Source organism: Artibeus jamaicensis, unplaced genomic scaffold (genome assembly GCF_021234435.1).
Source record: "Artibeus jamaicensis isolate MK-2021 breed Jamaican fruit bat unplaced genomic scaffold, CSHL_Jam_final scaffold_754, whole genome shotgun sequence".
In the NCBI taxonomy this organism is placed as follows: domain Eukaryota; kingdom Metazoa; phylum Chordata; class Mammalia; order Chiroptera; family Phyllostomidae; genus Artibeus; species Artibeus jamaicensis.
This window is the reverse complement of record NW_026522054.1, coordinates 5,116,754-5,131,452: the sequence shown is the minus strand read 5'-3', so window position 1 is coordinate 5,131,452 and position 14,699 is coordinate 5,116,754. Positions and strand designations below refer to the sequence as shown.

Sequence of the window (14,699 nt, the reverse complement as noted above, 5' to 3'; positions counted from 1 at the left end):
CCATATAGCAACCTAATATTTAGGAAATTGTCTAATTTTTGCTTCCTTATTATTTACTGTGTTATATTTTGATACAGATTGTGTTTTGATTCTTTAGTCTTTAAAATTACATGTTTCTAACTCATTATGTTAATGGTACTCTGATTTGTTTTTTCTCAGTCAGAATTTATATATGCCATCTTTAATTACATTACGTTGAACGAGACTTTGTTCCCTACATCTTTCTGTTTCTTTATTTTGTTTTGGTATAATTTAAGACTAACGAAAGAGGCCTTTTTCTTAAAGAAAGATATAAAATTGCTACTCTCAGAACCTCTCACTTTATGGTAATTATTTCTTTATTATTATTATTTGCCATTACAAATAATCAGAGCTACTTGAGTGTTTTCAACTTGGACCTGATAGAAATAGTCAGGGAGTATTTTACTTTGGAATATGCTTCCCAAGTTTTTTAAAATAAAGCCTTTGAAAGTCAGACTTTTTCTTTGTAATACTTGAAAAGAAATCTTATTATGTCAGAGATATTATCTTGGGAATAGGGCAAAACAGTTCCTTTTTTTTTTTTTTTAAAAATATATTCTCTTGATTATGCCATTACAGTTGTTCTATTCCCCCCCTTCATTCCCCTCCACCCTGCACACCCCTCCCCCATCATCACCCCCTTCAGTCCACGTGTCTCAAGTCCTTTAGATTCTATATTTCCCATACTATTATTGCCCTCCCCCCTATCTATTTTCTATCTACTGTCTATGCTACTTATTTTCTGTACCTTCTCCCCCCTTCTCCTTCTCCCACTCCCCTGTTGCTAACCCTCCATGTGATCTTCATTTCTATGGTTCTGCTCCTGGTCTAGCTGTCCTCTTACTTTGCTTTTGTTTTAGGTGTGGTTGTTAGTAACTGTGAATTTGCTGTCCTTTCACTGTTCATCTTTTTTATCTTCTTCTTCTTAGATAAGTACCTTTAACATTTCATAGAATAAGGGCTTGGTGATGATGAACTCCTTGAACTTGACCTTATCTGAGAAGCACCTTATCTGCCCTTCTATTCTAAATGAAAGCTTTGCTGGATAGAGCAATCTTGGATGTAGGCCTTTGGATTTCATGACTTGGAATACCTCTTTCCAGCCCCTTCTTGCCTGTAAGGTCTCTTTTGAGCTCACGGTCTGATGGGAACTCCTTTGTAGGTGACTGTCCCCTTAGCTCTTGCTGCTTCTAGGATTCTCTCATTTTAATCTTGGCTAATGTAATTATGATGTGCCTTGGTGTATTTCCTCTTGGATCCAACTTCTTTGGGACTCTCTGAGCTTCCTGGATTTCCTGGAAGTCCATTTCCTTTGCCAGATTGGGGAAGTTCTCCTTTATTATTTGTTCAAATAAGTTTTCCACTTGTCACTTTTCCTCTTCCCCCTCTGGTACCCCTATAGTTCAGATGTTGGAACGTTTAAAGGTGTCCTGAAGGTTCCTAAGCCTCTCCTCATTTTTTTTGAATTCTTGTTTCTTCATACTTTTCTTTGTGGTCAGTTTTTTCTTCCTTCTGGTCCATTCCCTTGATTTGAGTCCCAGTTTCCTTTCCATCACTATTGGTTTCCTGGGCATTTCCCTTCATTTCAATTAGTTTAGCCTTCATTTGTCCCTCTAATTTGTGACTAAAATCAACCAGTTCTGTGAGCATCCTGATCACCAGTGTTTTGAACTGTGCATCTGAAAGTTTGGCTGTTTCTTGGTCACTTAGATTTATGGGCTCTGGGGCTCTGAGTTTTTCTTGAGCCATGTTTTGATCTGTTCGCACCTGTTATGTATGAGAAGCGGAGCCTTAGTTGTTCACCAGGGCGGGGCCACCCAGGTCGCTGGGTTGTGACGCTGTATGTGGGGGCCGAGGCAGAGAGGGACAATGGCGATCCCCTCTGCTGCTTCCCGCAGCTGGGGCCTGCGCAGTCTCTCACTGCTGACTTTTTCACCAGTTTATCTGCGCTCGAATGTGTGACCATGGTCAGCCAACCGCCTTGCACCCTCACTGGGTCTGCCTGTCGCAACCCCATGCCTGGGATCCGCCCACAGCCGCCTGTGCGCCTGGGTCCTGGCCCACCCCCACTCTGCTGATGGCTCCGCCCCTCACACTGGTCTGGACGAATGGTTTGTTGTTGTTGGACTCCCACACAGTTTAATTTTCTGTCTGTTTTGGTTGCATTTTTGGTACTAAAACTTTGTTGTCCTTAAACTTGGTTGTGGAAGGAGGCACAATGTTTCCTCCTATACCTCCATCCTGGCTGGAAGTAAAACAGTTCCCTTTTTTTTCAACTTCCGACTCTCATGAGATTAGCTTTTTTAATCCTTAGTTCACCTGTGGACCTTCCCCCAGGTTGCCAGAAACGTCCCCTGACCCCATAGTTGAGGTCGAGTGTGATGGCCAGATGTCATAATCATTGGCTTCTCCTCTGGGACAGTGAGTAAGCTGGGATAGCTTATAGGTCCCTGAATATACTAGACACTGACAACAGAGAGTAGACAGAGCCAGCGATCAAGTGCCTGCCTTCAGTAGTCCAAGAACTCAAGGGCAGCATTCTCCTTTAGAGCTAGGAAGTTTCTCTTTGTACCATAGGAAAGGGGTGTCTGTGCAAGGAAGCGCAATTGCTCAAGTTGACGCGACCAAAACTTGGAGAAAAACATCTTCAAGGAGTATCCCATAAAGTAAAAACAAACAAACAGCCCCCCACAATTTCGCAGCCCCACCCCCAGCCCCCTTTTTTAAGCAAGCTGCATATTTCCAGTGCATATCTGCTAGTTATGGAATCTTAAGACTGGCAGGTTTGATATAACTTCTTCCCGTAGCCCACTCTCTTTCAAAGCAGCTCTTTGTAGAACTTGGTGGTTCGATAATTTTTTTCATGTTTTTCGTCTTGAAGAAAAATGGACAATGACAGGATCCATGCCTTTTATGTGATCCTTTAAGGTACTCTTTATACATTTGAAGAGGTTAAACACCGGAGACCGGGTATTTCCCCCCAGATCCAGGGTGTTCTGTGGTCACCCCAGCCCATTATTAAATGAAACTACTTAGAAGTTTCATTTGTAGTTTTTCTTTTGTGGGTCAAATACAAGACCCAGGATCCTGCGAACAGAGAGCCAGTATCCCAGGCAGACTACTTGTAAAACTTGGACGAATTAGTTAATATGTTTGTTTCATTTTATTCAAAGCATCAATTAGAATAACCCTCACTGACCTAATCCACGTAGAGTTCCGGGCCGGGGTAAGACTTACTAAGGTACCGTATGTAAAGCACGCCACGAGGCTAACACCCATGACTAATGGTAGTAGCCGTCACTCTGACGATACCTGGCCACTTACTGGAACTTTTCCCCTTCTTTTTAGGAAAGACTTAGCTGAGTATCAGAAAAACTGTGAAGACCTCAAAGAGCGACTGAAGCACAAAGAGTCCCTCCTTGCTGCGAACGTTGCCAACCGCGTCGGCGGTCTCTGTTTGAAGTGCGCCCAGCACGAGGCTGTGCTCTCCCACACCCACGGCGACGCCCGCGTGCAGACCATCGAGAGACTGACCAAGTGAGTGCGCACAGTCTTCGGCCACATGGGGGATTTTCCTTAAAGGGGCCTGGCATTCCTTCACCCCAGGCTAAGTCACGCGTGCTGAATGGGACACTTCGAGTAAAAAGGATTTATAAAGGTCCCTTCATGTCACTTTCTTGAAAACAGATCAGCTCTGCCAACTAGGGGTGTCATGTCACTTTGGGCAAGGAATTTTCTATCTCTTGGTTTCATTCTCGTCTTGAAGCAAGAAAATAGAAGTAGATAGTCTTTCTAATTCTGTTCCTTTCTGGGACTCTATAATTGCACATCCAGCACTATTCTTATCTAAACTGAGTCTGAGAAGAATTCTTTTGATTTTTTTGCCCAGTCTTGGACTTCCCTGCTGTGGTATAGGTAGAGTGAATTATTTTTGTGTCTTTATCACATACCTGTGGCGAAGGATATTATTAGTTCATCAGAAGAGAGTCCCACTGTGCTCCTGTGTTCATTAATATTCCAGGACTGATTAAGGGCAAGTTACAGATGAGCTTTTATGTAATCAAAGTTTTCATTGCCCTGGGCAGTGGGGCTCAGTTGGTTGAGGCATTGTTCTGCACACCAAAAGGTTACAGGTTTGAGTCCCTGTCAGGGCACGTGCCTAGGTCAAGGGTTCGATCCCCTGTTGGGGCATATGTGAAAAGGCAGTGGATCAATGTTTCTCTCTCATATTGAAGTTTTTCTCTCTCTCTCCCATCCTGTCTTTCTTTCTCTCCCTTCCTTTCTCTCTGAAAGCATTGACAAAATCCTTGGATGAGAATAGAAAAAAATTTTTGTCTGAAATACTGCAGTTCCCTGTGTACACCTATTTCTGTCCTGTTTTTCCAGGGAGGTTGAGAAGTGTTACTCACTGTGTTACCCAGTGATGATGTATAGCACGTGTTCTCCCACCCCTGCGTTCTCTGTGCTCCCGGTCACCTCTCTCTCTCTCTCTCTCTCTCTCTCTCTGCCTGGGCTCTCCACGTAGCCCAGCGTCACTCCCTCCGAGAGTGTTCTCCCACCAGCCTTGCCCCCCTTGTTTCTCAGCTGTCATGGATTCCTTTCTTCTAAGATCTTACAACACATCCTGTCTCCTGGGAGGCGGCCACCAGGTCTCGTTCATTGCCATGTGCCTGGCTTCTAGCAGAGTGTGGTGGGCACTCAGTAAATGTCAGTGGTTCCCTCGACAAGACACTTGGCACTTAGGGCTTCACAGTCGGATGCCCTCCCGTTGGAGCTGGCCTGGGGAATGTGAAAGACTGCGGCCGCTAAAGTCAGGCCGGATTTGCTCTGCATTTTGACCATGGACCAAAGTGCTTTCCCTCTGGAGTCTGGAGTGTTCTGTCGTTTGGAGGTGTGGTACCTACCACCCCGTAGGGACTTGCTGAGCCAGCCCAGCCTGTGCCTAGGGTGTAGCTGCGGAGACTCAGCCTACATTCATATTCTGGTTCTCCTGCTATCTTACTGTGTGGCCTCACAGAAGTTACTTAACCAGTTTTGTCTCAATTTCCCACTTTGGAAATGGAGATAAAAGTACCTAAGTAATAGGGTCACTGAGAGAATACTGATAGATGTGCTTAAAACAGTCCCTGCTGTGAACATTACATCCCCCCGACCCCTCCCACACTCCACGAGCAGCCACACTGTCTGGAAGCCGTGGGGTCTGCATAAGACTAACCTGCTGGTCACTATATAGAAACCGAACTTCACCAGTGTGGACTGACTGGTCGTTTTTATGACCAGTGCTGACGGTCCTGTTTTGGTTGAATATTACATTAATTATTAACTATACTATTAAATTATTCATATAGATTCAATATAACTGTAACATTTATTAAATATATTTTTAGATCTAACTAACATGCAGTTAGCATTTATTATACACCACAGGGTGCCAGGCAGTTGAAAAATATATCTGTCTTACTCGTGGCAAAGCATTTAGGAGATAAATGTTCTTACCCCCACTTTACAAACCTTTTATATTAAAAGAATAGAACCACACCTCACAAAAATAAGTTCAAGATGGTGTAAAGACCCAGATATAATTTTGACTATAGAAGTATTAGAAGAAAATATAGAAAATATCTTTAGAGCTTTGGGCTAAAGTTTTGAGCATGACATGATGAGCAGAAGTCATAGGGGAAATAAAAATGATACATCTGACTCCATTTAAAAAACCTTCTTATGATACAATATTGCAAATTAAATGAAAAGACTGGGAAAATATTTTCATCTTATATAATAAAAAATTGGTATGATATGTAAAGAATTTCCTTTGAAATAAAAAGAGACAAACTGCCCAGTTGCAAAGTTGAATGGCAATCACTGAACAATGAAAGAGGGAGCTGTCAGAACACAGGAAGATGTTCATTCTGCTATCATTCAAGGAAATACATTCTTTAATAAAACCAAGCCGTCCAACCTGTGAAAGTTAAAGCAGACTGACAGTCACATGATTTTGTGAGTATTTTCATACCCTGCTGGTGGAACTGTGAATTGGCACTTCTTTGGAGGATAATCGAACACTATTCATTGATATGTAAATTGTGCGTGACACGTTTCAAAAACTCACCCTGGAGAACTTATGTATGGTCATATGGGTCCTTTATAGGGAATGGTTTTTGCAGCATTATTTTTAACAGTGCTGTGATATTGTGATATAAGAAATATATATTTGGGCTTCATGTGCCATTTCTGGCATAGACAGAGCTTCTAAAACCCCTGTAATTTCATAAATGAAAAGAATCATACGAGCATCTTTTGTGGTACTATTTCTTCCCCCCCTGCTCGTGATACAGCGCCAGAGCATAAAGGTGAAAGGAACATCTTTTTTCTTAACAAGCCCCTTTTAAGCCTACTCGAGTCTATGTTCATGAGAGGACTTTTGGAAACCCATTAGGCATGGGGGTCTGGTTGCGGGGGGCAGGGGGCAACCATATGATTATGGGATTAGACCTTTCGGCCTCACTCTCCAGCCTTTGGGGAGGAGAGGAGGCTGGAGATTGAGTTAACTACCTATGGGCAATGACGGAATCAGTCGTGCCTATGGACCCTGCGTAAAAACCCCGCATAGGGGCTTGGACAGCTTCTTGGCTGGTGAACACGTGGAGATGCTGAGAGCTGGGGTGGGGGCGCATGCGCAGCAAGGGCGCATGCGTTCCAGGCCCTTCCCGCACTGCTGGTCCAACGCATCTCTTCCACTTGACTGCTCCAGAGTCGCATCCTTTATAATGAACAGGGAAGAGCAAGTAAAGCGCTTTTCTGTGTTCCGAGAGCTGTCCCAGCAAACCCTTGAACCCGATGAAGGGGTTGTGAGAACCCCCAATGAATGGACAGTTTGTCAGAGATACGGATGACATCCTGGGACTTGCCAATGGCATCTAAAGAGCACGCAGTCATGGGGGACTTACTTAGCTTTAACCAGCAGGGTCTTTGCTAACTTCAGGCAGTTAGTGTCAGACTTGAGTCAGTGTCCGCCAAGCATGAGGGAATTGCCAGGTGCGGGAAACCACACATTTGGTGTCAGAATTGTTGTGAGTTCAGAAACTGACCATAGCGGAAAACAAGAGGTTTTTGTTTTAGGTGCGAACAGTCTACATAAATATCCTGCAAAGGAGGGTAACTAGACTGTGGTTTAGAGAAACTGAAATGTATGCACAGTAAAAAAAAAAAGAAGAAAAGAAATAGATCTATATGTATACTAAAATAGAATTAAGTTCCAAAATATATTTTTGTGAGGAGAAAATAAAACAATGAGAAAGACACACCTGGCACGAAGCCATTTGTATTTTCTAAAAGACCACACACAACCACACTATGTATTTCCTCCAGGTTCATACAGACTCGTAGAAAGACACGAGAAAGGACCAGCCCGCAGCATGTAACCGTGACTGTCACTGGAAACATTGAAGCGGGCATTGAAATGGAAGATATAGGTCAAAAAGGGCTTCAACCAAGTTGGTCATCAGTGTTACAAAGAGAATATAATGAAAACATTAAATCACAAAGGATATTTAGAGTTACACGGAGAAAAACAGAGTTTAAAATTAAGTAGCAAAACCAACAATAGCAACAAAACCCCCCTTTTTCCCCTATTATATAGCCTTTTATATTGTCTCTGCAGATCATGAGAAAAATGTTTTAAAAGGAAGCAACAATGTTTACATTGATTCCAAGCCTGGCAGTCACACAGAAGTTAGATTCCTTCTCAGTTATACAGCCCTTTGTCTCTGGTTTTAAATTTCAGCTCTCAGCCTCTTAAAACAAACGTCAGCCTCCTGGGTTCGGTTTTCTGCTTGGTCAGCGAATCAAGGCCTTGGGCTCTAGTTTAACAGAACACAGGGGAGGTTTCTGCCTGTACGGTCAGGGAAAATCTTCGCAGACACGGTTCCCTCGGCCCGAGCTGGTGTCCGGCTTCTTTAGCTTATTAATGTGGAACGCTGACTACAGAGTATCGTGCTGACTTTGAAGAGCAGCCAGCACTTTCTGGGTTGGGATTTCTGGCTTCCTGCACAATTGGAAGTATGACCCTTCAATGAGCTGTATCATGGTGTTTCCTGCCTGACTTGCACACGACATTGCAAAAATATGATGAATCAAAAGAACTTCCCAGCCTCTGTTGGAAATGTGCTCCCGTGACAGCCCTTTGGGCTCCCATGCGGATCTGTTAAGCCTGCAGCAAATTGCATGTTTGACACAGGAAGGACTCGGGCACTCGAAAAGGGGGTGACGAGGCAGGATGTGGAGACCGGGCTGCCTGCGTGTTTGTGCCATTTTGGTAGGACATTAGGGACTACTTGGAGTGTGTACTTAACCACTGCTGATGACATTGGATATATTTGAAAAGTTGATGTGAATTCCTCATGGGCCTTATTATTCCATGAGGTAGGTGGGAGCAACAGTCATCTCTTTCTCTTGCTTTATGATCCAAACAACCTTGAATGTCATCACGGCAGAACTGCTTTGCATTACATTTCTTTCTGAAGCTCCTAGTGCCTTGGAGAAGTTTCACTTTTCAGAAAGAAGAAATGAGTAGTGCCCTACTGTCCTGGGACTTTTGTCCAGCTTGCAATTTGAGGGTGGATCACTGGCAATGTTCAGTACACTTGGCTTGGAAAGACCATGGCCCGAACTTCCCAGAAATGAGGAACAAGGAAATGTTGAAGTTGGCCTTCTAGACTTTCTTTTTAAAAACAGTGATAATAACTTATTAATGAGACTTAAGAATGCTTACAGCTGGTAAAAACTGTGGATTAACGTAGGAATTAAAGACATTTCTGAGGCACTCCATGTTTCAGGGTGAAGCTCACACATGTATACCAGACAAGCCTCTCTTTTCCTTATTTTGAACTTGGCCAAGACTGTCCACAACCCTCTCACTCCTGGTTGCCCTGATCGTTCCACCAAGTCCCTTAAATACCACGTGCTCATCAGTGCACCCAGAGCTCACACCCACGCTGCTTACCTCGCCCTCAGCTGCTCTTGCATCCAAACCCAGGACCTGCGCAGGGACGATGCCTGCGTGCTCACTGTGCTCCAGAAAATGCGTGGTCACATGTATCCAAACATCCGCATGGCATTTCTAAGCACTCACACGACTTCTGCCCCAGAAGAGGGTGATTTGCAGAACTCTCCTCTCCCTCTGACACTGTCACAGCACATGTATTTGTACAAGTCCCCACAGTGAGAGGCCACACAGGCCTGGCCCTGGGGCCTGGCAGATCTGGGGGACCGCAGCTGACCGGGTGGTGGCCCCGCGTGGCCGGTGTGGGCTGTGAGTGGTCAGTGAGTCAGCGGCAGACAGTGAGTAGTCGTTGGGGCTGAAAAGTGGGAGCAAAGCAAGGAGGTGACAGCCCGGTGAACACAGGGACGGGCCAGGGAGCAAGGCCTGTGCTGAGAACCGGGCTGCCAAGTCCAGAGCTGGGTTCATGTTTTTTGTTTGTTTGTTTGTTTGTGTTTGCTGTTTGGCATATGGACTGACTGAGCTGAAACTAAGGAAAACACAGTAAAGACAAAACCCAAAATGTAGTGACTGAGTGGATGACCCGAAATTGCCGGAATGGCTACCTACGCCCACAAGTGTGTGTATAGTTTAGCGTCTCTCCCGATGGCTATTGTAAAGCAGGGAGTATGCTTCTCTCAAGGAAAACCATGTGTGTCGGTCCGTGGTTTGTATGGCGTCACTGTTGAATGATGAGCTGAACAAGACGTCGGTGTTTGGGGGTTTATCTTTGATGATTTTCCGTGGTTCAATCGGCTGAAGTTGGTGAGTTGCTGTTCTGAAAAAGTTTTTGAGCCAGAGCTACTAAACTCTTTAGTTTCCAATTCCAAATAGTCTGGTGACTTTTTAAATTTAGATCATAAAAAAATCAAAACTGGGAGTTTTATTTCGTCATCTCTTTTTTAATTTCATTTTGATTTTTTGATTTTAGAGAGAGGGGCAGGGAGGGAGAAAGAGAGGGAAGGAAATGTCAATGTAAAAGAGAATCATCAATTGACCGCCTTCCGTATGTGCCCCAACTGGGGACCAAACCTGCAACCCAGGCATGTGCCCCGCCCTGAACTCTAGCTGGCCGGCCTTTTCAGTTTACAGGACGACACCCAACCCACTGAGACACACGGCTCGGGCTCACACACCAGCTGGGCTCCCCTCTCTTGATGCCCTGCATACAGTCTCCATTCATCCGTTCCTTCTTTGGTGGTTTATTTCATTGAGCATCCAGCAGGGGTCTCTAACCCACAGCCCGCAGGCCACCTGCGGCCTAGCATGGCTATGAATGCGGCCCAACACAAAATTGTACATTTACTTAAAACCTTTTTTTTTTTTTGCTCATCAGTTTTCATTCATGTTTGTGTTAAATGTGTGGTCCAAGACAACTCTTCTTCCGGTGTGGCTGGGAGACGCCAAAGGGATGGACACTCCTGATATAGTGTGCAGAGCCCTCAAGGATACACAGAAAAAGGGTTGAATGTATTCAACAGAAGACACAATCTGTTAGATTTCTATCTTGTTGTGATACTTATTAGCAGTGAGCTTTTTTGTTGATTCTTTTTACCTGGAATCTCGGCTTTGATGTTGATACAGTATCAGGAACAGATGGGGGTGGCTTTGAATCATAACTGGTTTTCAGCAGGTGTCCGCACTGTCCTTAAGAGCGACTTTTTCTTTTGTTCTAGAATTATAGGCTCTTGTTGGATTTCATGTTCTCAATGAAGCTAATCTCTGTTTATGTTAGAGCTCATTTAAAAATGTAACTAAATACAAATTCAGTTTTGTTTGCATTTAACTTCTTATTTACATAACCAAAATAATTTGCTTTGACCCTTCTATTTTTTCCCATAATTATTGTGTTGGATTATGTTTTTTAAAAGGAAGTAACTCCATTTTTTCATTTCCTTTACACCAAAAAATAATAATAAATTATATTTTTAATTTAAAACAAACATATCAAGATTTGAGATGAAGGTCACCATGTTCCCATGAATTTTAAGAAATTTGCAGCAATCTATTGTCTTTTTAACAAAAAGAGCCTTTATGAAACTGCTAATAATTGCACTTTTGTTCCGTATTACATATTTCTTAAAATATGGCTGCTTTCCAAATACCACAAATAGTTTAAATCATTTTATCTGTTAGAGACCTTTTCTAATGGAGTCACTGGTTAATTCTGAAAGCAACTCAGGCTTGGAGTTTATAATCTTTTAAATTATGACTCCAAGTTTGCTAAATTAAAAAGAAAATCACAGTTGGCTCTTTCTCGATCGTTTAGAACTTGGCAATGAAACGGAAACTGCGAGCAGTTACTTCAGCTGCACTTGAAACCACAGTTTGAACTTGAGCTCTTCTACAAAACACACATCACAGCCCAACTTATAGTGTTTAAAAGAAAACAAAAAACTTTGTGTGTGTAGAAAGTTTCCCACCTCACTTTCTCTTGGATCTACTGGTCATTTTTTATCTGGCGAATAAATTGCCAATATTTTATAATCTTTTCTGTGGGGTTGATTTAACCCATGAGAATGGATCCTTACTATTCTACATGCCAAAGCATTTTGGCATTCGGTTCACTTCTCTCCCTGAGAAATACTTCAGTTCAGGGCACTTCAGAGAACTCTGTGGGCATCGATGGGACCCAGTGGGATGAGATTTTGTTACCTTATGAGTATTATATGGGTAAGCGGAGCATTTGAGGGATCAACCATTCTATCCATGGAAAGAAGAAATGTGTTTGTAAGCAGGTGGAAGAGAAGAGTGAAAAAGAGGGCTGAGGAAGAAGATGAAGAGGAAGGACATATATTTGTTCCAATAAATGAGAGGAGAATTTGCAGTATAAACAAAATCTTAGTCTTGCTTCTTAATATGTTTCACTCTACTTTGGGGTACGGCCCCCAGCTTCCCTACCCTGTTGCTTTTTTCCTGCTTCAGCCCTCCCCCTTTTATTTTTAAACAAATTTCCTCTTTGCTGGCCTTTCATCTGCCTCCCTCAGTGTGTCAGTCCTACCCACAGTCGGTCATTGTCCCCACGGATGCCTCCTCGCCATGAATGCTCACAGCTTTCTTGGCCGCCCTGCTGGCTGCTCACCAAGGAAGGACAGAGGGTCTTTCTCTGGGTGTGCGGAGACGTGTGTGTGTGTGTGTGTGTGTGTGTGTGTGTGTGTGTGTGTGCCGAGCTGGCCCGCCCCAGCTCTTCTACTAAGTCTCATGCTTTTCCCTCCCTGACTTAGGACCACATGATCGTGCGGCCCTTTCTGGTTTTGAATGTTCTTTCTGTGCCGACAGAGAAAGAGACGACCTAATGTGCGCGCTGGCTTCCGTAAGGGGCAGCCTGGCAGATGTGCAGCAGAGGGAAGCCAGAGCCTACGAGCAGGTGAAGCAAGCTGTGCAAATGACCGAGGAGGCCAACTTTGAGAAAACCAAGGCAAGTCCAGTAACTAAGGAAAGGCAGGCCGTGATTGCTCTCCCCCTCCCCCGACTATTTCTTTACTTATTCTCCTATAACTAAACGCTTCCTTCCAAACACACAAAGTGCAGACCAATCTGTTAATGCTGACTTTGCTAAATGAAACACAATTTGCTATTTGGAGAGTTCTTATTCCTTTGCCAACACTCTTATTATAGCTCTATTCAGCGAACATTGTACCATGAGGCGAAGTACTTTGAGAGGTTTGCATGCTTAATCTTTTTATTTGCTGATAATTTGTAATGCAGTTAAAATCTTAACACCCCTATGTGTATGTTCATGTGTGGCTAAAGGCAAATGTTTTTTTCTCTGCACACAGGAAATGCTGAGCACACACCCAAATATGCCACAGGTGGTAATACATGTGCCTTTGAAGCACCCTTAGCTAGGAGTCGGGGCCCCTGAGCACTAGGTCAGACGTGTGTACTGGGAACGGTGACGAGAGTGGTTAACCTCAGCGGCTGGTCGGTGTGCTGGGAACTCAGAGTAATGTAGGGGATTGCTGTCCCCAGACAAGATGAGACAGACTCCTTAGTATGGCCATCTGGGCCTGCCCCGGTGCAGCCTAACCCCAGCTCTTCTACCCTGACCTCTCATGACACTCTTTCCCTGGGACCTGTGCTCTGCCTTTCCGCCCTGTGTTCATCTGTGGAATGTCTGTTCAAACCTGTGAGGCTCAGCCCAGGTAGCCATGTTCCTCGGCCTCTTCTTGTTTGGACAGGTCTCTTCCTCCTGTGCTCCTGCTGACACTGTGTGTGACCCGTGTTTCCTTGTCTGTCTCCACCAGACGACCTTGGAAGTCAGGTCTCTGACAGCTGTCACTGTGTCATTGTTCACTTGGTCATTTAGGTAAAAATTGCGTTATAGGTGTGTGTTGAATTAAAGTAAATTATTAGCTTTCACTATGAATTTTTGCAGTTAGTAGTTTTTAAAAAAGTAATGGTTAAGAACTAGAGAGGCTATTATGGAATCTATAGCATTTTTTAAATTAGTAATAATGCAAGGATGATTTCTAAATACTTTACAAGATTCAGGGCAAGCCTACTAGTTTTATCTCTAAGGTATGTTAAAATACACTAGTAGTTTTGCTTTCTGGGAGTAAAAACTGAGATATGTACATATTTTAATTTTAAAACCAACCACTTTATCAGTGAGCTATACAATACTTTGTCCTTATAGTTAGTTCCTTGACATTTCCGCCATCTAGTGTTCACTTTTGCAAATTGCATGCAAGTAGAAGGAATTCTTTTTTATTATATATTTACATTTATAGTGGCAGTGAAAACACCTGAGAAATTTATAAGAATAAATGTATAAACTAGAAAATAATAATCCCATGCCTATATATTTCATTGTAAAACTACTTTGGGTCAAATTTTTACTCATCCACTTTCTAGGTTTTTTATTATAAACAAGTTACTTAATGTCTCAAAGCCTTAGTTTCTTTAACTGAATGGTAAGAACCAGGTAAAATTTAGTGAGGGAGTTAAATAAATTCTGTATGTGCCCTTTAGTAAAGCATCTGGCACATAGTAAGTGCTCGAGAAATGCTTTTGTTTTTCTTTGAAAATTGTAAGTCATTGTAAGGGAGATAACTTTAGGAGGAAAAAATTAACCTGAACATAAATGAGGGGGAAGAGCTAGAGATTTATCAGTGACACCTTTGTTAAGTTCTAAGAGGAAAAGGTGATTAACTGGGCTGTAGACCTGAAGGCTTCTTTTCCGGAGGGAAATTGTTCCCTCCAGCAGGAAGTTACCATCAGCATATATAAATGAGATAATCTTCCACTAAAAGAATTTTTTTCAAAAATACCAACCCAGTAGGTTGAATAAATGCCCCAAAGCCTTTTCTTCTTTTCCAGGATCTAAATTATTCTTTTTCCTGGATTACAACAGAATCAGAAAGGCAGGCATGAGAACCCTGAATTTTTGTTAAAAATACTGAATATTTGATTGCAGTAACAAGCATAGATAATAATGTTCCTTGATATGTACATTATCTACCAGAAAATAAAGATAAATGATAAATATCTCGAAAGTGAGGGATAAGGAAGAGACTGGTTGATAGGTTTCTGGTAAGCAAGAATTTATAAACTAAATATCAATCATTCGTGCTATTCACAAGTTAAATGCTTAAAACATGTTGGTAACCATTTTTATTTCTGTGGGCTTTATTTCCTG

General features: G+C 42.9%; 1 protein-coding gene across 4 annotated transcripts in view; it reads left to right on the top strand.

The window, feature by feature from the left end:
• Positions 1–14,699, top strand: part of SDCCAG8 (SHH signaling and ciliogenesis regulator SDCCAG8) — a 224,234-nt gene that overhangs the window by 28,859 nt on the left and 180,676 nt on the right. For all 4 annotated transcript variants that reach the window (XM_053659543.1, XM_053659544.1, XM_053659546.1 and 1 more), the window contains exons 8-9: positions 3,370–3,558; positions 12,338–12,476. In XM_053659543.1, coding sequence (XP_053515518.1) covers positions 3,370–3,558; positions 12,338–12,476 — 328 coding nt within the window. The remainder of the gene's footprint in view (positions 1–3,369; positions 3,559–12,337; positions 12,477–14,699) is intronic.